The sequence below is a fragment of the Saccopteryx leptura genome, chromosome 6 (genome assembly GCF_036850995.1).
Source record: "Saccopteryx leptura isolate mSacLep1 chromosome 6, mSacLep1_pri_phased_curated, whole genome shotgun sequence".
Classification (NCBI taxonomy): Eukaryota; Metazoa; Chordata; class Mammalia; order Chiroptera; family Emballonuridae; genus Saccopteryx; species Saccopteryx leptura.
The window spans coordinates 125,294,052-125,321,364 of record NC_089508.1 but is presented as its reverse complement, the minus strand read 5'-3'; the positions used below and the strand labels follow the sequence as shown (position 1 = coordinate 125,321,364).

At 40.3% G+C, this 27,313-nt stretch overlaps 1 protein-coding gene across 5 annotated transcripts in view; it reads left to right on the top strand.

Moving 5' to 3' along the window:
• MYO9A (myosin IXA) overlaps nt 1-27,313 on the top strand; it is a 301,246-nt gene that overhangs the window by 203,708 nt on the left and 70,225 nt on the right. For 3 of the 5 annotated variants that reach the window (XM_066388529.1, XM_066388530.1, XM_066388527.1), the window contains 3 exons: nt 7,393-7,492; nt 8,003-8,215; nt 20,164-20,276. In XM_066388529.1, coding sequence (XP_066244626.1) covers nt 7,393-7,492; nt 8,003-8,215; nt 20,164-20,276 — 426 coding nt within the window. The remainder of the gene's footprint in view (nt 1-7,392; nt 7,493-8,002; nt 8,216-20,163; nt 20,277-27,313) is intronic. The other 2 variants (XM_066388528.1, XM_066388531.1) reach the window with 2 other exon arrangements.

The following is a 27,313-nucleotide window of genomic DNA, read 5'->3' as shown; positions in this document are numbered from 1 at the left end:
AAGCATTTGTTAAGGGCCATCCTGTGCCAATAAACATAGTAGGCATTCAACAAATGCTGGCTTTGTTAGAGCTGTTAGGTGTAGCAGTCCAAGCATATTAGTGTCAGGCTTTAAAGTTAATGTGCTTTGTCACAGCTCTTGGCCTATTTTTGTTCTTCATTAAGTTATTTATACTTTTTTGTGGTTAAAAAAAATATTACCCTCTTAACTTTTTTAGTGTATAGTACAGTGTGTTAACTATATGCATATTGTTGTACACCAAATCTCTAGAATTTTTTCATCTTGCAAAAACAAACTCTATTCCCCATTGTATAACCCTTTTCTCTTACTCCAAACCCCTGATAACCACTGTTCTCCTTTCAGTTTCTAAGAGTGACTACATTAGATACCTCATACAAGTGGAAGATCTTTATCCTTTTAAGTTTTCTTAACTAATGATAGCCACAGAAAAAAAGCATTTTTTAAGTGGCATAAAAAAAGAATTTGATAAAATTTAAGGTATATAAATTAAGTCTTTGTATACAGGGAATTCTTTCATTTCTTCTGGGAGAATATCATTGAAAGGAGGGCTGTATCTTAGGATTAAAAAATTAAATTTCATATTAACAAATAACTTTTTAAAATTTTTATGAGTTTATTTGAGCCAAGCTGATGACATGACAGGAAGCAAGATTTCAAATGCTCCTAATTTTTTTTCTATTATAGTCTAAGCTTTTAATCTTTCGGTCTTTAAAATTGCATACAGATTTTATAGAAATCCTTTGTAAATGTGGGCGAGAGATCATTTGTATTTAGTTTTTCCGCTAAGGATTTTTATATAATATTATGAAATGTAGCTGGAGTAAAGGACACATTGAGGTCCTATTCCTACCCATTAGCCTAGAGATTGCCCAGAAGTTCAGAAACTGTGTAGCATACAAACTCATCAGAGTATTAGAAAGATATGCTTTCGTGTCATTCTGATTTAGTGATGTGAGTTGTGTGTGTTTGAGTGAGTGTGTGTGTTGTGTGTGTGTAGAGTTGTTGGATCCAAGAATCTGCTTTGTAGAAGGCATACTTGTAGATTTTTTAAAAAAAGTCATACTTACGAATTACTTGTTTAGTCAGTTTTTCAAGATAAAGAATCTATGTAATCTGCCTGACCTGTGGTGGCACAGTGGATAAAACGTCGACCTGGAAATGCTGAGGTCGCCGGTTCGAAACCCTGGGCTTACCTGGTCAAGGCACATATGGAAGTTGATGCTTCCTGCTCCTCCCCCTCTTCTCTCTCTCTGTCTCTCCTTTTTCTCTCTCTCTCTATCTCTCCCTCTCTTCTCTAAAATGAATTAAAAAAAATTTTTTTTAAAAAGAATCTACGTAATCTAGTTTGCTTTTTACCTCATTAAGATCTGCTTGTCTTCAAAATGATTATATATTAGATTTTTTATGTGAAAGCTTAAAATTCATACATCGTCTTTTCTCATTCTGTTACAAAGAAACCTTAGCATTTTATAGAATTAGAAATATTAGGGTATCTAAATTTATGTATTCCAGTTCTCATATATGGTAGATGAGCTCACTGGAGCTGCTAGAAGTAAAACAATATATTTAAGGTCACAGTAAATAGCTGGGACTAGAACCTGAGTTTTTTTATTAGGAATCAGCATTGGGTTTCATGATTAGGAAGTTTCATTAGATTAGTGTTCTTTCTGTACCATAGTACATAACGGTCTTCATCTGGTTCATGAGGGAGAACTAAAAGAAATGGAGAAATCAAAAGAAAATACCTTGAGTTTAAAAGGTAGTTAGGGTGGTCAAGTGCTATTAAAGGTCCTATTAATTATTTCTGTCTTTGGAGAACAAATCAAGTTTCATGCTTGACTGTGGCAAGAGACATTGTAGTGGGCCGAAGGGAATCTTTTAGGACAAGCTAGGATTGCTAGGCTTGATCATAACACTAGTCAAAAAGGGAAATCTCTGAAATGCCATTGGCTAGGAAAGATTGCCGTCTGTTTAGACCAGGGGTAGTCAACCTTTTTATACCTACCGCCCACTTTTGTATCTCTGTTAGTGTAAAATTTTCTAACCACTCACCGGTTCCACAGTAATGGTGATTTATAAAGTAGGGAAGTAACTTTATAAAATTTATAAAACAGAGTTACAGCAAGTTAAAGCATATAATAATAATTACTTACCAAGTACTTTATGTCAGATTTTCGCTAAGTTTGGCAGAATAAATCTTTATAAAACAACTTACTATAGTTAAATCTATCTTTTTATTTATACTTTGGTTGCTCCACTAACACCCACCATGAAACCTGGAATGCCCACTAGTGGGCGGTGGGGACCAGGTTGACTACCACTAGATCCTTTAACATTTTATGTTAGGTTTGTTTAAGGATTATTACATAGAGCCAAGGAGAAGTTAAACTCTTACAGCCCCCTAGTCCTTCATTTGTAAAATTAAATGGGAGATTTTGAGTGGTATAGCCAATTGTGATAGAAGGTAAAATATGATTCTCAGTGAATTTACAGTCCTGCTGAGAGATTAACAATGTGTTATTAATAAATTTTAAGGCTGTGGTGTTGAGTTAATATACATAATTAGGGCCATGGGAGTGTGGGTTCTATTCAGATTTTCCTCTGACACTGACATCCATTTTTACACAGAATGCAGTGACAAAGTAGTCACATTATGTAGTTATTCAAACAAAATTCAATTCCACAAGCTAACGCTGTATCATCTGTATAGTTTGGGGCACATTTCTTTTAGCTTGATAAAAACTTCTGATCCTTTCATTCTGTACACTCTCAAGTTTTAAAACTAAGACAATGGTTGAAAGTTACAGAGAGATTTCAGAAAGAAAATTTGCTCACCAATAGGAACATCTCAATATATAGTAATGAGGTCCTAATCACTGGTTGGCTACTTACCAGGTATTTTATAATAATTAGAGTAAAAGGCCCCTTCTAAGTCTGACTCTAAAGATTTGGGGATTTGTATTTCCCTTTTTCATCTAATCCACTTCATTTTGTAAACTGGTTCTGCCACTATTCTTTTAATTTTAATTTTTAAATATTTTTTTTAATTAAGATTTTATTTATTGATTTTTAGAGAGAGGATAGATAGAAAGAGAAAGGCAGGGGGAGGAACAGGAAGAATCAACTTGTAGTAGTTGCCTTCTCATATGTGCCTTGACTAGACAAGACCAGGGTTATTTTTGTTTGTTTTTTTTGTTTTTTTCTGAAGCTGGAAATGGGGAGAGACAGCCAGACAGACTCCCGCATGCACCCGACCGGGATCCACCCGGCACGCCCACCAGGGGCGACGCTCTGCCCACCAGGGGGCGATGCTCTGCCCCTCCGGGGCGTTGCTCTGCCGCGACCAGAGCCACTCTAGCGCCTGGGGCAGAGGCCAAGGAGCCATCCCCAGTGCCCGGGCCATCTCTGCTCCAATGGAGCCTCGGCTGTGGGAGGGGAAGAGAGAGACAGAGAGGAAGGAGGGGGTGGGGGTGGAGAAGCAAATGGGCGCTTCTCCTATGTGCCCTGGCCAAGAATCGAACCCGGGTCCCCCGCACGCCAGGCCGACGCTCTACCGCTGAGCCAACCGGCCAGGGCCAAGACCAGGGTTTTGAACCAGCAACCTCAGCATTCTAGGTTGACACTTTATCTACTGTGCCACTATAGGTCAGGCTAAACATTTTTTATTTTTCAATTACAGTTGACATATAGTATTATATTAGTTTCACGTGTACAACCCACTGGTCAGACATTATATAATTTGCTAAGTGATCATCCTGGTAAATCTCATACTCATCTGACACCATACATATTGACTATTTTCTCTATACTATATGTTACATCCCCATGACTATTCTATAACAACCAATTTGTACTTCCTAATCTCTTCAACCTTTTTTTAGCCATCTTCCAATCCCCTCCCCTCTGGCAACCTTCAAAATATTCTCTGTATTTGTGAGTTTGTTTCTGTTTGCTTCATTTATTTTGGTTTTTTTAATTCATTTGTTGTTAGATGTGTATTTATTGCCATTTTATTGTTTATTATTTATGTTTTTTATCTTTATTTATTTTTTTAGCGAGAAAGAGAGAGACAGGGAGAGATGAGAAGCATCAATTCATAGTTGTGGCAGTTTAGTTGATTGCTTTCTCATACATGCCTTGACCAGGCAGCAACTCCAGCTGAGACGGTGACCCCTAGCTCAAGCCAATGACCTTGGGCTCAAGCCAGTGACCTTTGGGCTCAAGCCAGATACCATGGGGTCATGTCTATGATCCCATGCTCAAGCTGGCGACTCCACACTCAAGTTGGATGAACCCACGCTCAAGCCAGCGACCTCAGGGTTTTGAACCTAGGTTCTCAGAGTCCCAGGCCAATACTCTATCCACTGTGCTACCACCTGGTCAGGCTCTTCTTCTTAAAGAAGACCCTTTAACATTTTATGTAGTATAGTCATCCTTCACTATATTGTGGTTCACTTTTCATGGTCTCACTGTATCATGTTTTTTTAAATTGTATTATATATATCTAATTTTGTATCATGGATTTTTCACTATATTGCAGGATTTTGTGGTCTATAGGTATTTTTTTATATTTATTATTTTAATTATTTTTGCAATAAAATAAGCATTTTCTAGCCTAATAAATCAAAAACAATATAAAAATATAAAATATATTAATTAAAACATTAAAAGAATATTAAATCAAAATAAAGCCTTAAAATATATATAAATAATAAAATAAATATAAGGTCACTACTTTGTGGATTTTCGCCTATAGCAAGGGGTTCAAGAACCCATGATAGATGAGGAACCACTGTACTGGTTTGGTGGTAATGAACTCTTTTAGCTTTTTCTTTTCTGGAAAACTCTTCGTCCTTCGATTCTAATTGATAACTTTACTGAGTAAACTAATCTTGGTTGTAGGTTCTTGCTTTTCATCACTTTGAGTATATATTTCTTACTACTCCCTTTTGGCCTGCAAAGTTTCTTTTGAGAAATTAACTGACAGCCTTTTGGGAGCTTCTTTGTGGATAACTAACTCTCTTTCTCTCTCTTGCTGCTTTTAAGATTCTCTTTTTGTCTTTAGCCTTGGGCATTTTAATTATGATGATGTGTCTTGGTATGGGCCTCTCTGGGTTCATCTGGTTTGGAACTCCGTTTGATTCCTGAACTTGTATGTCTATTTCCTTCACCAGGTTAAGGAAGTTTCATGTCATTATTTTTTCAAATAGGTTTTCAATTTCTTGCTCTCTCTCTTCTCCTTCTGGCACCCCCATTATGCTAATGTTAGTATGCTTGAAGTTGTTCCAGAGGCTCCTTACACTAGCTTCATTTTTTTGTTTTCTTTTTGCTGATTTGAGTGGATGTTTTTGCCTCCTTTTATTCCAAATAGCTGATTTGATTATCAGCTTCATCTACTCTGCTGTTGATTTCCTGTAAATTATTCTTCATTTAAGTTAATGTATTCTTCACTTCTCACTGGTTCCTTTTTATGGTTACTATGTTTTTTTGTGTGTGCTTATTATTTCTTTGTTGAGGTTCTCACTAAGTTCCTTGAGCATCGTTATAAGCAGTGTTTTGAACTCCATATCTGATATATAATCTGCCACCATTTTGTTTAGTTCATTTTATGGAGATTTCTCCTGTTTTTTCATTTGGGACATGTTTCTTTGTCTCGTCATTCCAGCTGGTTCCCTGTGTTTGTTTCTATGTATTATGTAGAGCTGCTATGTCTCCTGTACTTGGTAGAGCAGCTTTATGTTGTAGGTGTACTGTGTGCCCCAGTGGCACAACCTCCCCAGTCACCTGAGCTGGTCGTGTGCACTGTTGGTATCACTAGGAGGGGTTGACCCCCAGGCCGCTTAGCTTTGAAGACTGGCTGCGACTACATTGGAGGAGCTTTGTGAAGGAGTCAACTTTGTGGAGCAGGACGGGCTTCAGTGGGGCTCTGGTGTTCACCCAGTTTGCTTCTTGAGCGTGTCACTCATGGTGGAGGTACGGTTGTAGTCTATTGTGGTTGAAACTGTCCACCAGGTGCACTGGTTCTGGGATCTCCCAGAAGGTATAAGGTCAGCCATTGCCTATGCCTGAGGTCACCTGGCACAAGCTTCAGAGTGATGTGCAGATGGCTGCTACTTGTGCTGGGTTGGAGGTACCCAGGAGAGGCCAGGCTGTGAACCAATGCCAGCTGCCACTACTCCCACCTTTAGTCACTTAGCAAGAAGTATGAGGTGTGCAGAGACCAGATGTTGCTTGTTTGAGAAATTTTAGAAAAGTCTGAAGTACAAGGCAAAAGAGGCTGTTTGCATGGAAAAGCCACAGCTTGGATGGGCTTGCAAGTTGGGTGGGGCTGAGTATTAGGGAGTCATCATGGTGGGGTGAATAGTGTGAGCCAGTTTGATGTAGACTCAGATATGGCATCCTTCTGTCAGCTCTGTTGGGTTGAGGTCTAAGAAAAGCACCAAAGGCCTCTGCCAGTGCTTTTGTCTAGAAGAAGGCTTTCCCACCCCTACCCCCCCCCCCCCACTCCCACCTTCAGGTCTTGCTTTGATGCCTAACAATCCAGTTCTTCCCCATAAGTCCCTCGTTCTTTTATAACTGATGCCCCAGCACTGGAGCTTGGAGGGCGTGAGTCTGAGTACATGGCTCTTTAAGAGGAGCTACTTCAGACTCCAGCAGCTTCTGTCTCATTCAGCTACAATCCTTACTAATTTTTATAGCCAGAAGTTATGAGGACTTCTCTTCCTGGCTCTGGAACCTTGAGACAGGACCCCAGACTCCTCAGAGGGATGTTTCAAGTAGTTCATGAGCTCTCTGATGTCTTTCATTGGCATCATCCAGTGAAAACTCCAAACCAGTTGAGTTATCCCTCCCAATTTTAAACCACCATACATGGGTGTGGGACTAGCTCGTTCCACGTCTCTGCTTCTTCTTACCAATCCTGATGTGGCTTCTTTAATTCCCTACTTGTAGGACTTCCATTCAGCCAGATTTCAGATAGTTCTGAATGATGGTTGTTCTGTAGGTTAGCTTTAATTTTGATGTGGTTGTGTGAGGGTTCAAGTATTGTACTTACCTACTCTGCCATTTTGGATGCCATGTTGCTACTGTTCTTAAACATAGGTCATCATAGGGGATGATGCCCAGTGGTTACCAGGACAGGGCCTTTAGTAATTCATTCATACATGTAAATTCTTGATAATAGTATCAATTAGGTAAGCAGAAAAATTTTGATATATTGTTTTGGGAATTGAATAAGTTCTGGAAACATGTATGGAACTTGCTGGAATTCTTTGACCTGGCTTGTTATACTGTATTTCATGCTATACTTTAAGACTGCTGCCATGGGATATCTACTAGGAATTGAAATATGATCCTGATTTTTATCCTAAGCATCAACAAGGAATCCTTAAGCAGTGGAAATTCTCAACTCCATAAACAAGATGAACCAACTTGGAAACCTGGGAAGTTAACTGGGCTGGGCCAAGGAGAGGTAAGTATGGAATTTTATTTATTTATGTTCTATGCAAAATAGATTTGTGCTATTTTGGAAATTATTATTAAATTATTATTATAGTATCTCATCTACCCATTTACTCCCAAGAGTTTATAAAGAAAGAAGACATGAGTTAAGTACACCTGGGGAGAAGTACTTCAGGCAGGGAATGGTGCCTAAAAACTCAGATTGTATTTACAAAAAAGAAGTTGCTAAGAAAAAGAGGGCAATTTATGCAAGTGACTTTGGTGACTTATGGCAGAGAAAGGTGACTTCCTTGGCTATGGAGAAGAACAATGTAGATTTAGCTCCCATTCTCATCCTTGTCTGGTGTAATGTATATGGATTGCCTGTGGTTATCTCTGTCACTTCTAGTAGAAATGGCATGGTGGGGTGGAGGGACGTTTGAAGACGTTCATGAACTCTCTGATGTCTTTCATTGGCATCATCCAGTGAAATCTCCAAAACAAAACATTGTTGTGTTATTTGTTTTATCATTTGGTCAAGCAGGTTGCCAGACCGGCCCATAAAAAGAAAGCTCGAATGGCGCGGACGCGCTCCGATTTCTTGACTAGAGGTACTTTTGCTGATGGGGAGGGGGATACAGAGGAAGATGATTGCGAGGACATTGAGCCCCTTCTCTCCCTTGACCAACCTTCTCACTCTGAGCTAGAGCCAACACCCAGCCTGGGTCAGGCTTCTCACAGTGACTCCGAAATGGTAATTTTATAACAATATGAAAAAAGTAGGCAAAAGGCAAATCTGATGGGAATAATCTTTGCTAATCTAAAGCTAACCTTCACAGCTTCTTCCCCATATAATGGTTTGTACATGGGAAACCTCAGAGAATACAGCAAATTAGCTAAATTTATATATTTTTATAAATTTATTGATTGATTTTTAGAGAGAGAGAGAGAGAGAGACTGCTCTGTTGCTCCACTCATTTATGCATTCATTGGTTGATTCTTGTTTGTTCCCTGACCAGGATTGAATCGGCAACCTTGGTATATGGGATGACACTCTAACCAACTGAGCTACCAGCCAGGACTAAACTTTAATTTAATAGGAGTAAGATGAAGGGCAGTTTAACAGGGTATGTCAAATCATGAATTGGCAACATTAAGGATAACTTGGCACTAATGTAGAAATTTTCTGTGTTATGTCTTGAAAGGTCTAGAACAGGGATCCTCAAATATTTTTTCTGTAAAGGGCCAGATGATAAACATTTACAGCCTCTGTTGTAACTACTTATCTCTGCCTCCATAGAGTGAAAACAGCCATAGACAGTATGTTAATAAATGGGCATGGCTGTGTTCAATAAAACTATTTATAAAAATAGCCAGTGGGTTGGTCATAGTTTGCTGATCCCTCTTTAATCATGTTAAACAATATAATAACTTTTAATTGAAATGATATTCTCTTTTTTATTTTCCTTTTTTAAATTTTGCCTTTAAACCTATCAAATTTAAAATTGTTCTTAACTTTTTGGTAATAGACAATATATGTGAATTTAAAAATTTTAATTTAATGAGGCATGCCAAAAATATCTTTCTCAACCATCCCAGCCAGATAGAAGGGTTTTTTTTTGTTTTTTTGTTTTTGTTTTTTTTTGTATTTTTCTGAAGCTGGAAACGGGGAAAGACAGTCAGACAGACTCCCACATGCGCCCAACCGGGATCCACCCGGCACGCCCACCAGGGGCGATGCTCTGCCCACCAGGGGGCGATGCTCTGCTCCTCCGGGGCGTCGCTCTGTTGCGACCAGAGCCACTCTAGCGCCTGGGGCAGAGGCCAAGGAGCCATCCCCAGCACCCGGGCCATCTTTGCTCCAATGGAGCCTTGGCTGCGGGAGGGGAAGAGAGAGACAGAGAGGAAGGAGGGGGTGGGGGTGGAGAAGCAAATGGGCGCTTCTCCTATGTGCCCTGGCCGGGAATCGAACCCGGGTCCCCTGCACGCCAGGCCGACGCTCTACCGCTGAGCCAACCGGCTAGGGCCGATAGAAGGTTTTGTATATAATGTGAGTTTATATTAATCACAGATTATAATGTTGGAGGTAGGAGTGAATACAGCTGCGCTATTTTCACTTAGAATATAACTTTTTATTCATATCTCAACCCAAATTAGGTATGTATAGTTTGACAAGTATGACTGTATTTGTGGATGTAAAGTGTTTGATTTTGGAGTTGTCCTGGAAAATATACCCTATAAGGACCCTGCATGTGTGATACGTGCTAAACACTGTCACTGATGGAGTGGACTGGAGTAGCAGGCAGTTTTTTTCCATGTAGAACCTTAATCAAGTTAAATCTTGTTATTTTTTTTAAAGGAGGAAAATTTTAGTGTGGTCTTCTTTTGACTCATTAAATATTTTTATGTTTCAACTGTTTTAAGCTATTTGTGCAAAAGATCTAGTTATTTTAAAATTTGCTAATTTCCAGGGTACTCTCATTTTATTTATCTTTTGTTGGAGAGATACTCAGTTTTTAAAAGACAATTTATATTTTAAGAAAGAAAAAACAACATACAATAATGCACTACCAATTCTCTAATTAGACAAATGAGTAATTGCCTTGAGCCAAACTGTAGGACTGTAAAAGTTGGGAATAATCTGTGTATCCATTAATAAATATAATTAGAGCCAAATCCCTCTCTTCAGGTAGGATAAAACAACTCCATTTTGGAGGTACCCAGTTTTGAACTTACAAATAACAACATATATTCTTATATGATTATTAAAGATGAAATTATGTAATGAAGCAAACTAATTTTAATGAAAAGTACTGCATATATATCAGGAAGCATACTTAATTTATTTTGTAGAGCTTAAATAAAATTTTCATTTGTGGATAAACTTAGCATTTGTACTTGCTGCTTTGTTCCTGAGAGTTTCCTTTGTTACAAACCATAGTCCTTTTGGTCGTAGAATTCTTTCTCACTGAAAACTCCACTGAGATGAAGCAGGAGATTGGGCTATCTGCTTAGAGCATTCAGCACCTTGGAGCATTCTCGCTGTTAGCCTCTGCCTCTGACTCTGTTCACCTGCTTGACAGTCACTGCATGCCAGTAGTTATAGAACCCCTGTAGTATGTTAGTCAACTCTCAGCCTTCTAACTGCCCTCTGTTTCATCACTGGCTATTTTAGGAACAGGTGGTGGTTGTTTCTGGTGGATATTTGCATGAAGCAGCTTTGCTTTCTAGAATATGCTGTGCTAGATACTTAGTGGAGTTGGGGGTGGGAAGGGTAGGGTCAGTTTTAAAGTGTGTTTTGGTTTATTTTGAAAATATATCATGTTCTAATGTTACCTGATAATTGTGAAGATGAAGACTAATTGTTTCTAAGTGGAATTATATCTTTGGGATTTTAAATGGGCTTGATTTTTCTGGGCACATGGATTCTTAAAAACAGGATAGTTTTGTGGGGGGTTTTCCTCCCGTGGACAAAGTGATCTTATCACTGACTTTTGCCTAAGAAGTGCGTCATTTCCATTGGATCTTGGAAGAAGCCATATGACCTTTACAGTTGTGAAATACTTAATGGGATAAAGACAGTTAGTTGTAAGTGAATTACATGAAGGGAATTTGATAAGCATTACCTCCTAAGTTGATGAATTGTTTATCAGTTGTTAACCAACTGTGGAGGAGTGGAGATAAGAGTAATATCTTTAAGACTTTGGTGGGGTATTTGTGTGTGTTTGTTTTAATTTCCTACTTTTACTCTGCCATTTAAATAACTGTTTCATCTCTGTATGTGCTGCTCTCGCTCACTTCTTATACCCACTGTGTTGCCTTTTACCCAACAAGAGTGACACATTCTGCTAGCAGTATTTTTAAGGTGGCTTTTATATAGTATTTTAGTCTTTCAATCTTCTGAATGGTGAGTTAGTAAAGTCATTTCTGTCCCTGATAGGATTGTTATAGACAGTGTTACAGTTTTCTTTGCATAGTTTCTTCTGCCATTCCTCGAGTTAAACCAATCATTTCTATGGTTATGACTCCCAAATAGCTCTCTGAATTTGTCTTCTTTTTCTACAATATGATAAAATTAAATTTCTCATTCCTTTTCTCCCCAAAAACTGCTGTCACTTCTTATATTCCTATTTCTGTTGGTTAGTCTGAGATACTAATTTATCTGTGTTGAATTTTTTTTTCTGCTGTCCACTCCACAAAAAAACTGCCAGAAATACCTGTTGATTAATTAAGGCTAAGTTTATTAGCTTATTTAAGTGAAATCCCCTCTTTTTTTTTTTTTTTTTTTACAGAGAATCAGAGAGAGGGACAGACAGGAAGGGAGAGAGATGAGAAGCATCAATTCTTCGTTGCAGCTCCTTAGTTTTTTCAATGATTGTTTTCTCATATGTGCCTTAACCAGGAGTGGAGGGGCTACAGCAGAGCGAGTGACCCTTTTCTCAAGCCAGTGACCTTGGGCTTCAAGCCAGCAACCTTTGGGCTCAAGCCAGCGACCATGGGCTCAAGCCATAGACCATATCTATGATCCCACACTCAGGCAAGCGACCCCTTGAGGGAAGAAGGGCAGGCCTCCTCTTCCCTGAGAAGGAAGAAACAAAAAGAATACAAGGGAAAGTAGCCAGCAGGAGTAACCAAGTCAGCCAGTGATAAATTAACTTATTCCCAAAGTTCTCTAGATGAGTGTGCTGAGAGTCACAATACAAAGCAAGAATAGCAAGATCTGTACATAGCTGAGACCACCAGTGGTCCAGAAACCCCTTCTCCCTTGCTGACCCACCAAAACTTACCTTCCCTTCCTGGAGTCATGAGAGTAATGTATATACCTCTACAAAGGGAGCTCCTTGTATGGACGCATGTATTCTGTAAAAGGTATGTAACCTGTAAGAAAATCAACTTTGGGGAACATGTGTCTTTGGAGCTACTATCCTCATGTGCTCTACCGGATTTTAATAAATTCTCTTTTCCTCTAATAAAGTTATTTGAGTGTCTATCCTTTGTCAGGCCACTTCCTGCTATACCCTCGCTCAAGCTTGTGAGTCCGTGCTCAAGCCTGCAACCTCAGGGTTTTGACCCTGGGTCCTCCACATCCCAGTCCTATGCTCTATCCACTTTGCCACCACCTGGTCAGTCTGAAAACCCCTTTTGACTAGGTCTTAGTAATTGCTCAGAAAGGGCAAGTCAAGAGAGGATGCCTGTAGGATTTTAGGACCTTGGGTAGTGATTTTGAGGTAGGTCTTGAAAGTTGGAAAACTGGTTGGTAGTGAACAAAGTTTATGACGTAAGAGGTTTAGATTGGTGGCCCCCAGACAACAGCCACACTGTTAAATACACTTAGTATTTATATGTGTATTTTATTCCCGGACAAAAAGTTACAGATAGTTTATAGCAGTGGTCCCCAACCTTTTTTGGGTCACAGACCGGTTTAATGTCAGAAAATATTTTCACAGACTGGCCTTTAGGGTGGGACGGATAAATATATCACGTGACTGAGACAAGCGTCAAGAGTGAATCTTAGGCGGATGTAACAGAGGGAATCTGGTCATTAAAAAAAAAAAAAAACATAGTTCAGACTTAAACATAAATAAAACGGAAATAATGTAAGTTATTTATTCTTTCTTTGTGGACTGGTACTGGTCTGCGGCCGGAGGGTTGAGGACCACTGGTTTATAGCATTGTGACTCTCTGCTCTTTGAAGATATTGTAGAATTTCACTTGAAACCATCTGGGATTGGTACTTTTTTTGTGACATAATTCTTTCAGAAGTTCCTCTGTTTCTTCTAGTGAAATTAGTCTTTTAAGCTGTCTACCTGATATGGTCAATTTTGGTAAATAATATTTTTCTTATGAAATTATCCAATTCATATAACTTTTTAGATGTATTTGCATAAAGGTTTGGAAAGTAAGTAGTCTCATAATATTTCTAAAATTCCTGTGTTACTGTTTTTTTCTCTTGTGTCATTTCTAATTTTGTAGATTTATGTGTTTTCCTTTTTTTTTTTAAGTTAGCAAGTCATTTCCCCCCATTGCCTACTATTTCTTTTTTTTTATAAATAAATTTTTATTTTAGTGGGGTGACATTAATAAATCAGGGTACATATATTCAAAGAAAACATGTCCATGTTATCTTGTCATTCAATTCTGTTGCATACCCATCACCCAAAGAGAGATTGTCCTCCATCACCTTCTATCTAGTTTTCTTTGTGCCCCTCCCCCTCCCCCTTACTATTTCTGCTTTTAACCTTTGTTATTTATCTCTGTGTATTTTCTTTTGGTTTACTTTCTCACTCTTCTACCTTTTCAGTGGGGGTTGGAATCATTTATTTAATTTATTTCTATTGATACAATGTTTAAGGCTACCAATTCTCTTACCACTACTTTAGATGCATCTTATTTATTCTAATGTGCAAGTTATTTTTTTAAATGTAATTTTAGTTTTATTCCTTTTTAAATCCAAAACTTATATAATAAAAATATTTTTAGTTTTTAGAGGAAGAGCCTTAAAATTTTTCTTTGTTAATTTATAGTTTTAGTACATTGTGATCAAAGAATATTTGTAATGCTTTTTTTTACAGACTGTGATCAGTTTTTGTGAATGTACCATGTACATTTTATAAAGTATATTTTCTATTTAGAGTGTAAAATTTCAATATATATCTATAACCTCTGCCTTATTGATTATGTTGTTTGTCTTCTATATTTTTGGTTTTTTGTACACTTGATCTGTTTTATATACAGATAATGTTATGTTAAAATCTCTTATTACTAAAAGTTTTAAAAAGTGTCATTTGTCACATTCAATACCTTTTGCTTGAATTCTTCGCAATAGTAATATCACAGTCCTGTTTTCTTATTATTTCTATTTGCCCAGAATACTTTTGGTCATCCCGTTATTATTAGCTGTTATGGATACTTTTGTTTTAGATATGTGTTTTTTGACATAGTATACTTTGGTCCTCTTTGTGAGCCAAATTAAAAATTTTTTTCTTTATAGATGCATTAAATCTATTTATATTTATTATTGTAACTGATAGATTCATTCTCAACTCTTATTTTTTATTGTGTTACATTAAATTTGCTATGTTTGTGTTACATTTCCTTCTTTTATTTAAAAAAATTTTTTTATATTTACATAAGATTGTGTTCTTATATTTGTGGTTTGGTTTACCTTTACAAAATTGCTTTTAAAATTACTTTTTAAAATGCTTTTAATTTACTAGTTCTTAACCAGTTATTCCCTAGTAATTTTTAAATGAATAATATTCTCTAATTCTCACCTACTATTAGCCAACTATTGATGAATTATTCTATTCTCTTCTTTTTCTCTCTTTTCCTGTTTTTTAGGTGTCTGTCTACTTTATCAGAATATGTAATTTTGCATATTATTCTTTTACTCTAGTCCCTGCCTTGCTTTTGATTTAGATGTACTGTTAAATACAATGAGTGATGAAATTAAATATCTTGCTGAAGTTTCCCTATTTATCTCTTAGTTGGATGAAGTTCTTCTCTTAGTAGATTACTCATGAAGGGTGCATAGATATGCAATTCCTTGAGTAGTTCTTAAAGCTTGATATTTGAAGGGATATCTTGGCTACATATAAAATCCTTGATTGATATTTTCTTTCCTTAAGTTTTTTGAAAATGCAGTTATATTGTTTACGTCCTTTATTTGTTATTTTTGGTAAGTCTATTGCCAGTCTGATTTCCTTGCCCTCTTTATTTGATGTTTTTACTTGGAGACTTTCAGAAATTTTTCTTTATGTTAAAAGTTTAGGATATGGCCTGACCAGGTGGTGGCGCAGTGGATAGAGTGTCGCACTGGGATGCAGAAGACCCAGGTTCAAGACCCCGAGGTTGCCAGTTTGAGTGCAGGCTCATCTGGCTTGAGCAAAAAGCTCACCAGCTTGAGCCCAAGGTTACTGGCTCGAGCAAGGGGTTACTCAGTCTGCTGAAGGCCCGCGGTCAAGGCACATATGAGAAAGCAATCAATGAACAGCTAACGTGTCGCAACAAAAAACTGATGATTGATGCCTCTCATCTCCCTCCATTCCTGTCTGTCTGTCCCTATCTATCCCTCTCTCTGATTCTCTGTCCCTGTAAAAAAAAAAAAAAAAAAAGTTTAGGATATGTCTTTTAAGTTGATCATTACAGATTAGTTATCCCGTATACTTGCAGGACTCTCAGTATTTCTCTCACCTTATTTTTGAAGTTTTAATGGATTATTATTTTAAATTTTAGTTCTGTTCTTTTGTTTTGCTTTTCTTGTTTAGGAACTCTAATTATTAATCAGTTTTTTCTTCTTTTCCTATTTTCATTTCAGCCACCAATTTTCTCTGACCCTTTCTTACTTATTTTTTCATCTCACATTGTATTCCTTATTATCTTCCTGCCTTTATTTAGTCCTCTTTAAATCTCCATTTTTACTTCTTTTCCTTAGGCATCTTATAAGATAGTCTTAATTTCACTGTTGTTTTTTTTTAATTTCTTTACTGAGTTCATTCAACATTTTTAAAATTTCTTCCTGGTATTATTATCTGTGAGTTCATTTTTGAGTTAGTTTTCTGCTTCTTGTTTGTTTTCTCATCCAAGGGGTGGTGGGAGGGGGGGTTAAATCAGCTGAGCTGTTTTGGTTCTCGTTTTGGTTCTCGTTTTCTTTGTTTTCTTATTGTAGCTTGTGTAGATTTTGTATGTTTTAAATTTATTCATTTTGTCCATTTGTGTAGTTTATATTATAATGAGTTCAAGGGCTCCATTTCTACCAGTGTAGCTAAGTTCAGTTTCTTTTATTTATTTATTTATTTTTTTATTATTTATTTTTTTTTTATTTATTCATTTTAGAGAGGAGAGGGAGAGACAGAGAGAGAGAGAGAAGGGGGGGAGGAGCTGGAAGCATCAACTCCCATATGTGCCTTGACCAGGCAAGCCCAGGGTTTCGAACCAGCGACCTCAGCATTTCCAGGTCGACGCTTTATACACTGCGCCACCACAGGTCAGGCTTTTAAATTTTTTTTTTTTATTTTTTTTTATTTTTTTTATTTATTCATTTTAGAGAGGAGAGGGAGAGACAGAGAGAGAGAGACAGTTTCTTTTATTTTTTAAATTTTTCTGAAGAGAGAAGCAGGGAGGCAGAGACAGACTGCATGAGCCTGACTGGGATCCACCCGGCATGTCCACCAGGGGTGCGATGCTCTGCCCATCTGGGGTGTTGCTCCATTGCAACCAGAGCCATTCTAGCACCTGAGGTGGAGGCCGTGGAGCCATCCTCAGTGCCTGGGACAACTTTGCTCCAATGGAGCCTTGGCTGTGGGAGGGGAAGAGAGAGACAGAGAGGAAGGAGAGGGGGAGGGGTGGAGAAGCAGATGGGCGCTTCTCCTATGTGCCCTGGCCAGGAATCGAACCCAGGAGGTTCATACACTGGGCCGACGCTCTACCACTGAGCCAGCCGGCCAGGACTAAGTTCAGTTTCTTTTACAAACACCCTGTTTTGGCTTTGTTTGTTTTTGTGCTGGCAGAGACATTGTTGTGTCCTCCATTATTTTCTTCTTTTTTGCATTGTGGATTCCAATTTTTCCCCTTCTGCTGTTTTTTCTTTACACTGCCTAATCTCCAAAAGTACCCCTTCCTTCCCTTTTTTTTTCTGAACATGTTTTGTTACAGAGGAGATGGGGCTCGGTCCTTGGCTGCTGCCTTCCTCATGGGTACAAGAATGTTACTTGGCTCCTGTCTCTTTCTTTTGGCACAGATCTCCCCACCCTTCTCTCTTTTTTTTTTTTTTTCATTTTTCTGAAGCTGGAAACGGAGAGACAGTCAGACAGACTCCCGCATGCGCCCGACCGGGATCCACCCGGCATGCCCACCAGGGGCGACGCTCTGCCCACCAGGGGGCGATGCTCTGCCCATCCTGGGCGTCGCCATGTTGCGACCAGAGCCACTCTAGCGCCTAGGGCAGAGGCCACAGAGCCATCCCCAGCGCCCGGGCCATCTTTGCTCCAATGGAGCCTTGGCTGCGGGAGGGGAAGAGAGAGACAGAGAGGAAAGCGCGGCGGAGGGGTGGAGAAGCAAATGGGCACTTCTCCTGTGTGCCCTGGCCGGGAATCGAACCTGGGTCCTCCGCACGCTAGGCCGACGCTCTACCGCTGAGCCAACCGGCCAGGGCCTCCCCACCCTTCTCTTGATGAACTTTGGGGCCTTCGTGTCCTTAGAGACCTTGAGCGGCTCCACGGCATGCCACTTTAGGAGGCAGAGTCACATCTCTTGGATCGTGTCCCACATGAACATGGTGTATTAGGTGCCCACAGTGGCGGCTCTGGCTCAGTCAGCTTGCTCATTTTCTTAGTGTGGCCCTTGTTGAGCCCATGCCCTGGTGTAGTGCTGAGCCATGACTGCTGCTCTTTGGTGGCTGCATCTTCTTTCATTTCTGTCTGCTTGTACCTCAGAAGCAATGCCTCAAAAATATGCCACCTTGAATCATGCCATTTTACGTTTTGTCTCTTTAGTTCTTTGATTACCAGTACTCGCCAACATTTGTGATAGTATTGAGTCATTGTAGATGAGTTTGTTTTTTTCCCTCTTCTCAGTGTATATTTGTACTTTTTCGTACACCTGGTTATTTCTTACAGGATGCCTGACGTGATTTTTTCCTTGTTGGATATTTGTATTTGATTAATATTCTTAAGGCTGTTATATTCCAACAATATTCCAAAGCTTTGTTCTGGAAGCAACTTGGTCCTTTTAGGTTTTTTTAAAAAATTTATTAGGCTCACTGTTTTAAATACTGGAAATTTGCCAAGAGAGTAGATTTCAGGTGGTCTAGTCAGCAAAAAGAAAAAGTAACGATATAAGGAGCTACATTAATTAGCTTGACTGCAGTAATCATTTTACTATTTATATGTAAATCAAATCATGTACACCTTAAATATATACATTTATTTATTTTTAGTTTTTGGTATTTTTCTGAAGTGAGATGCGGGGAGGCAGAGAGACAGACTCCCGCATGCGCTTGACCGAGATCCACCCAGCAAGCCCACTAGGGGCCAATGCTCTGCCCATCTGGGGTGTTGTTCCATTGCAACCAGAGCCATTCTAGCGCCTGAGTCAGAGGCCATGGAGCCATCCTCAGTGCCGGGCCAACTTTGCTCCAGTGGAGCCTTGACTGCGGGAGGGGAAGAGAGAGAGAAAGGAGATGAGGGAGGGTGGAGAAGCAGATGGGCGCTTCTCCTATGTCCCCTGGCCGGGAATCGAACCCGGCAACTCCACACACTGGGCTGACGCTCTACCACTGAGCCAGCTGACCAGGGCCCTATAATTTTTATTAAATAAAGATTTGTTAGGTATAAAGAGAGCAGTACTTGGTCTAATCTCTTGAGGCATTGTTCTTTCCCACTGAGGCAAGATGCTCATTGTCCTCTCACACAGTGCCCTGGGAGTCATAAAGTTAGTGATCTGACTCTGGGAACAGGCACTAGAATTGCTGGTCGTTGGTGGATGCTGAGCACTGTTCTCTTTTATCCTTTCAGCTGGCCCTTTCCCTGTGCTTGGTAGTGGTCTGGCACAGAAGTGTTGATAAGTACTCAACTAAATACCAATGGGTAGTTCTGAAGGTCTCTAAAGTTCTTTGTGCATCTCTTTCCTCTCCAATACTCCTTTGGTTTCTAGTCACTTTGATCTGTCTGGATGTTCAGATTCACGTATTCAACTCAAGGAGTCTGCCAAGGTTCACCTGTCGAGGCTCTCTGTCATAGCCTGAAAACTGTCTCAAGTCCCTGGGCAGCTGCAGGACTCGTTCCTTTGTTTCTTATCTCTCGGGGAGACTGTCCATCATCTTGAGAACTGCTGTTTCACATTATTTTGGATGGGTTTTTGTTTCTGGTTGTTGTAGGCAAGAGGATAAAATGGGTCCTTGTTACTGTCTGTGCCAGGAGCAAAAGTCTGTTCTTTCTGCCTCCCACACGCGGCCGCACTCTACTCAAGATAGTTTCTGTTGATAAGGCCCAAGTCAAGCAGATCAGAGGGCTAAGGAAAAGATATGTTTTATAACTATAGAAAAATGAAGTATTAGGAAATGACTTGAGTAAGTAACAAGAAATTTTCTCCTTCAAATGGGATTGCCTTTAAAAGGGCACATTGTAAACATATGGCACAGGAATTGCCAAATTGAAAGTCAGGTCCCACTTTGATAGCCTTGTGAACTGTTTATAATTTAGACTGTTAATAGTGATAGTGATTTTTTATTCTTTGTTCCTTAGGTTTTTCTTATCTTTCTGTGTAGTTGCCCTTTTAAATTCTTGACTGGATATAATAAGAATCTATAATAGCAAGTTAAGCCATAAAAATAAGGAAGTATGAAAGACTGTACTTAGCATTTTGTATTTATCAGATCCTGGATCTTTTGTCTGTATCTAGATGATTTTGACATTTTGCTTACCTTTCCACTTGGTCTTCTTTGTTAAGCTGTTAGAAAACATGGGCTGGTGGCTCATATTTAGCATTTTCATTGACCTAAGTTCTCTTTTACTTCAGATTACTCTATTAATAGAGTTTTTAACAAGTTCTTTAATGTCAATAAATCTCTGAATAATATTAATGTATTTTTGTCTGTTTTCAATAGATGTAACTCTGAAAAATTTGTCTTAACCTGAGTTTTAATTACAGTACTATGATACAGTTGCTTGGTTTTAAAGTCTTTCACGTATATAATCATTACAGACATCACAGCGATTTTCTTCAGCTGATGAAGAAGCAAAGCTTCATAAGACCATGTCTCAAGGAGAGATCACAAAGTTGGCAGTGAGACAGAAGGCTTCAGATTCGGATATAAGGTATAAAGTCTACACTGACAGTTAATAGGGAAATACAATTTTATCTCCTAATTGACTATAGTTAAATACTTAGCCTTTTTTTTAAAAGCATAATTGATAGAGCAGTTACTTTTGAAATTTATCTATTTTCAAGTATTAAGTACCTACTTACTGTGTGATGTATAAAATGAGCTCTATCTTTCTGAGATTTCGACAGTCTTTAAATTATTATATGAGCTGTAATTTTTTTGTTATAAAAGGAGATTAGACCTTATTTTTCAGTTTTGGATGTAGAGTCTAGTCTGAGTTAAGTGTTTTACAAATGGAACTGGGAAAATCTTTTGGAATATAATTATATTTTCTTTAAGAGAGTATGTGGAATTCTTATTTGCCAAATAAATATTTTTGGGATGTGGATAAAAGTGAACCCTTGTGCGCTGCTGGTGGGAATGCAGACTGGTGCAGCCACTTTGGAAAACAATGTGGCTGTTCCTCAAAAAATTAAAAAGGAATTTCTTTATGACCATGCAATTCTACTTCTGGGAGCATACCTGAAGAAACCTGAAACACTAATTCAAAAGAATATATGCACCCCTGTGTTCATTGCAATATTATTTACAATAGCTAGGATATGGAAGCAGCCCAAGTTCTCATCATGATGAAGGGATAGAAAAGCTGTAGTACATTTATACAGTGGAATACTACTTGGTCTTAAAAAAGAAGAAAATCTTACCATTTGCAACAGTATGGATGGACCTGGAGAGCATTATACTAAGTGAAATAAGCCAGTCAGAGAAAGACAAGTACCATATGATTTCACTTATATGTGGAATGTAATGAACAATATAAATTAACTGCCACGGACCAGCAGGGCTAGTAATTGTCCAGGTCCTGAGTGAGAATGGTGTGGAATGAAGAAATAAATTCTAGAGAAAAGAAGTATGGGATAGAGAGGTCTCTGTAAGCTGATAGGAAGCCAGAGCAAAGCAACCCTCCACCCCCCACCTCGTTTGCTTTATTACAGGGGTCCCCAAACATTTACAGGGCCCCACATGCGGCCCCCTGAGGCCATTTATCCAGCCCCCGCCGCACTTCCAGAAGGGGCACCTCTTTCATTGGTGGTCAGTGAGAGGAGCATAGTTCCCATTGAAATACTGGTCAGTTTGTTGATTTAAATTTACTTGTTCTTTATTTTAAATATTGAATTTGTTCCTGTTTTGTTTTTTTACTTTAAAATAAGATATGTGCAGTGTGCATAGGGATTTGTTCATAGTTTTTTTTTATAGTCTGGCCCTCCAACGGTTTGAGGGACAGTGAACTGGCCCTCTATGTAAAAAGTTTGGGGACCCCTGCTTTATTACATAGTGCAGAGCCCTATGCAAATAAGGATGTCTCTGATACAAAGTCACATATCTGAGGCATAAACAGGAATCCTCTTAAGGCATAAATAGAAATCCTTTTAAGGCATAAACAGGAATCCCCCCACCATGTATAACTGAAATCAACCAACATCAGAACAAAAAAGGGTGAGAGGAAGGGCATGTAAATTGCCTCTAGCAGCTTAATCAAGCAGGTAAGGTGGGGGAGTTAGGGCAAGTAGAAACACTCAGCTTCACAGTCAACATGGAGGTGTGTGGAAGAGTTTATTTAGCATTTAGCTTAAGCCTTAAACTGTGAGGACTTTTTCAGTTTGCAGTCTCCCATAATTAAACAAAATAGAAACAGAATTACAGACACAGAGAAGAGATAGACAGCTTTTAGAAAAAAGGGGTTTCAGAAGCTTTCATAGGGGAGGGGGTTGGGGGTGCTGAGAGAAAAAGGTGAAGGTATTAAGCAGTACAAATTGGTATTTACAAAATAGCTACAGAGATGTGGATTACATCACAGGCAATATAGGTAGTAACATCAAGATAAATACTATGCAGCCTGGGGCAGCAGGTAGACACTGTGAGGGGGGGATTCTCTGGCCACTTTGCTGTACAAATTGCAGAATGGTGTTGCATGTAGACTGTAGTTAAAAAAATTTTAAAAAGAGAAAAATTAAAAATACAGTGAGTTCACAATAAAAACCAATTTTATAGGTAAGGATGAAGGAATTACAGGTATAGAAGAAATTTTAAAGTAATTTTATATTTTTTAAAATGAACTTCAAGTATGAATAAAATTGATCTATTTTAAGAAAAATATTTACTATCAAAACTGACTCTAGAAAATACCTAAAGAAAAGTTAAGCAGGCTAAATAAATAAGTAAATAAATAGCTTTGTTCCTTGTGTTATATAAGGCAATTGGGCCCTCACTGAACACTTCAAGATCACATTGAAGTTTATCTGGTTTATGATCTGATAAAGACTACTTCCTTAATGACTACAGAGGCATAATCTGAGCAAACTCAAATCCAGAGCAGTTATCCTGGAGATCAAAATTTTGGCAAACTAGAAAGAACATATTACTGGAGATAGCAGACTAAGTATATAAATTTAATTTCAAGTTCTTGCTCCAAAATTGCTGAAATGATAAAACCTATGCAGGATAAACAACAACAAAACAACAGAAGATAATAAAACTGTGGTATCCAAAAAGTAAGTAGACAAATTTTAAATGTCTTGATAGTGTTGCATCCACCAAGCACGAGACAAACGTCGGAGACTTTCAGGGGTTTAGATCTGACTTTATTGGCCAAATTTAACCTGCGCAGGGACGAACTCTTAAGGCGTCCGGAGACACCGTACCCACAAGGGGCTGCAAACGAGAGTCGCGCCTGACACTTACAACTAGGTCCTTATATATCCTAAGTGAGCAAGTATTATACAGAAGCAGATGTGGCAGTTAGCTGTTCACTAGGGAGTCGCGTGCAGCATAGATAAATTAAAAAAAAAAGAAAGGGGGTCTGGGACTAAGGCATAGCCAACAAGACTGTGATTCCAGGCTGCGTACTGTTAAAGAAGGGAAATACCTTATCCAGTAAATCTAGGGCATACATCTCTTGGTGGTGTGGTCTTTCCAGTAACGGGCTGGGAGTGTAAAAAGGCAATTTATGGTCCTGCCCTTCTGGCTTGACTGGGAAAGAGTCTGCAGTAGGAGTCGTAGTAGCTCCCCTCTGGTCTGGGCCTGTCTTACTGTCCGGGAGCTCAGGTACTGCCGGGAGGCTGATGGGGCCTAGGTGGCCTGAGTGGCAGCCCACTTCCTGCTCCTCGAAGGAGAGGTCTGTTCTTTGTAGGAAGTTTTCTGATGGTGAAAAAGGTACCAGGATCATGTCCAGTTACATATAGTCTTAGGCCCCATGTTTTACTGAATTCCAACAATTAAGGCTTCTTAATTGTAATGATAGTAGGGTTACAATTATCTTTAGCACAGTCATCGTCCCAACCATCATTGGGCCTTCTTCCCCCTAATCTAGTTCCTAATCGAAAGAGACTTATGTCTAGGTGTGGTTTAGGTGGACTCCATTGAAATTCACTGACAAGTGTCTCACAACCCCACTTTTTACAAAAATAATCTGAGTGAGACCCGCAAATGCGGCGCTGTCCGGAAGGAGGTTCAGGGCAAGCATAGTGTGGAGTATACCATAAAGCCCTATTCTTAACATGGGGTGAACACTTACTACCTGCGGTGTATGAGCTAGGCCAGTAATCTAAGAGCGGGCTCCTGGCTGAATCAGAATGTCTCCAAGCTGCTGGTGAATCACAGAATTTTTCTTCAAAAAAAACTGATAAGTCAGCTTGGAGGGTTATGGGGTTGCTACTATCCCAGGTGTTATTCTGTGCTATAACTGTGCCATCTGCTGTCCTGATTAAAACCCATTCCTGCAACTCCAGTCCCTTGCTGGGTAAACAATAAAAAGTTATTAGTCCTAAGTGGAGGAGAAGGTGAGCTTTAGAGGCTCTCCAGGGGTCCGCTTGACTTGCCATCTCCGAGGCCCTTCGTCGGGTGGTTGGGCCAGCTTCACGTGGGAGAGGTGGATCCAGTAGGGCTTCTCAGCTACCTTAACAGCTGTAGGTGTGCTCAAGAGTACCTGGAAATAGTCCATTCCATCGTGGCTCAAGGTTGCCCCGTCTGTAGTTGAGAATCCATACCTACTGCCCAGGTTCTGGTGACTCCGGAAGTCTGGGATTATATTTTCCTTCGGAGCTGGCTGATCTCTGGAGGGTTCGCACTTCACTCCTGATGTGCTGCAGAGCCTGCAAGGACTTGAGGAAGTTATGGTTAGAAATTTCTAATTCCTCTCTGGTTAATCGAGGCACAAGGGGTATGGGCTGTCTAAACAGGATTTCATAAGGGGCCCACTTCTTAAGATAAGGGGTACATTTAGTTCTAAAGAGGGCAAAAGGGAGTAGCTCAACCCAGTTTTCGCCTGTCTCCTCCTTCAGTTTAATTATAGTCTCTTTTAGAGTCCTGTTCATCCTTTCTACCTGTCCTGAACTTTGGGGCCTATAAATGCAATGCAGTTTTCAATTGATACCTACCTTAGTATAGCTAGTTCTTGAGATATCCTAGAGATGAATGCAGGTCCATTGTCTGATTCTAGGGCTAGGGGAATGCCATATCTAGGTATGATTTCCCTTAATAAGACTTTGCAAACTGTGGAAGCAGCCTCTCCTCACGTGGGGAATGCTTCCACCCATCCTGGGAAGTCTACCTGACTTCCCAGGGGTCATCTCTGTGAAATCTACTTCCCATAACTCTCCAGGAGCTTTCCCCCGATACCTCACAAAGGGAGGCAACTTCTTATTCTGGGCATTTACCCTGGCACAGATGCTGCATCTAGAGACAACGGAGTGGACAATATCCCTGATGTTGGGCCCGGAATAATATTTCTTGACAAGTTGTTCTAGCTTATTCTGCCCTAGGTGAGTGCTAGTATGAATATCTCTCACTATTTCCCTTACTATTCCCTGGGGTAAATAGAGCCGGGAATCAGGAAGTTCTATCCATCCCTGCTGATTTTTCTTCCCCTTTAAACTGTATCCCTTCCTGCTCTTCTGGGGAATATCTAGGATCCGGAGGTAGCGTTGGCTTAGGCAGCAATGGCAGAAGGCTTTCTTGTGGCCTAGTGGCTGCTTCTCTTGCAGCTGAGTCTGCTAGGTTGTTACCTTTTATAATAGGAGAATCCCCCTTCTGGTGTCCTTTGCAGTGGATAATGGCAACTTTGGTAGGTAGCCAAATGGCGTTGAGGAGGGCAAGAATTTCACTGCGCTTCTTAATGTCCTTCCCCCTGCTGTCAGGAGGCCTCTCTCCTTATATATAGCTCCGTGAACATGGGCGGTGGCAAATGCTTAAGGGCTGTCAGTAGAGATGTTGGCAACTTTTCCCTCTGCTATCTGTAAGGCCCTGGTTAGTCCTATTAGCTCTGCCCTCTGTGCAGATGTCCCTGCGGGCAGCGCTTTCTGCCATAGGACCTCATCTCCCATAGTCACTGCTGCCCCTGCATACTGCTGTCCATCCTTGACAAAACTACTCCCATCAGTAAAGAGAGTCAGGTCTGCCTTTTCGTAGACCTGATTCCTTAAGTCCAGGCGGGAGCCAGTCACTGTGTCAAGGATTTGCTTGCAACTGTGATCCACTGTGGACTCCGGTATTGGCAACAGGGTCGCTGGGTTCAGGGCTGTTGTTTTGAGGAACTGAACAGATGGAGGGTTCAACAACTGAGCCTGATATTGTGTCAACCTTGCATTGATAGCCACCTGTCAGGAGGTGCTTGTAGCACTTGTTCTACGTAATGTTCCCCAATCACTTGGATATCCTGTCCCAAAGTCAACTTACTAACCTCCTTGACTAGAATTGAGGTGACAGCAAGTGCCCTCAGACACGCTGGCCATCCCGAGGCTACATGGTCAAGTTTCTTGGACAGATAGGCGACGGGCCTCTTCCACGGCCCGAGCTCCTGACTCAGTACCCCCAGAGCTATAAATAGCTTTTCTGCTATAAATAGCTGAAAGGGTTTGGCCAGATCCGGCAGGGCCAAAGCTGGGGCAGCCGCCAGGGCCTCCTTAAGCGCTTGGAACGCTTGCTTTTTCCTTATCTGTCCATATGAATTGTTCTTCCTTTCCCCTGGTTAGTTCGTGTAGGGGTCTAGCTAGTTCTGCAAAGCCCAGTATCCACAGTCGGCAGTATCCTACTGCACCCAGGAATTCTCGTACCTGCCTCTTGCTGGTAGGCTCGGGGATTTGCAAGACCATCTGGATTCGCTGGCTGGACAATATCCTTTGCCCTCCTTGTAAGTTATACCCCAAATAACTTACAGTTTGCATCACAATCTGGGCCTTCTTGGTAGAGACTCGATACCCCATTCACCCGAGATCTTGTAGCAGGTCCAAGGTAGCTTCTTCACACTCTCCTTCATCCTTGGTAGCTATGAGGATGTCATCCACATACTGGAGCAGTATGATCAATGGATGGGAGGAGTGGAAAGCCTGCAGATCTTGGCTGAGGGCCTCATTAAAAATGGTGGGGGAGCCTAGCGTGCGGAGGACCCGGGTTCGATTCCTGGCCAGGGCACACAGGAGAAGCGCCCATTTGCTTCTCCACCCCTCCGCCGCGCTTTCCTCTCTGTCTCTCTCGTCCCCTCCCGCAGCCAAGGCTCCATTGGAGCAAAGATGGCCCGGGCGCTGGGGATGGCTCTGTGGCCTCTGCCCCAGGCGCTAGAGTGGCTCTGGTCGCAACATGGCGACGCCCAGGATGGGCAGAGCATCGCCCCCTGGTGGGCAGAGCGTCGCCCCTGGTGGGCGTGCCGGGTGGATCCCGGTCGGGCGCATGCGGGAGTCTGTCTGACTGTCTCTCCCTGTTTCCAGCTTCAGAAAAATGAAAAAAAAAAAAAAAATGGTGGGGGAATTCTTAAACCCTTGTGGTAGTCTGGTCCAAGTGAACTGCCCCACCAGTCCATTTTCTGGGTCGTTCCATTCAAAGGCAAAGATCTCTTGGCTCTGAGGCGCCAGGGGAATACAAAAAAAGGCATCCTTCAAATCCAGGACCGAATAATAGGTATGGGTTGGGGGCAATGAGCTCAGTAAGGTGGTATATGGGTTGGGCACCATGGGATGGATAGTCTCTACCCGTGCA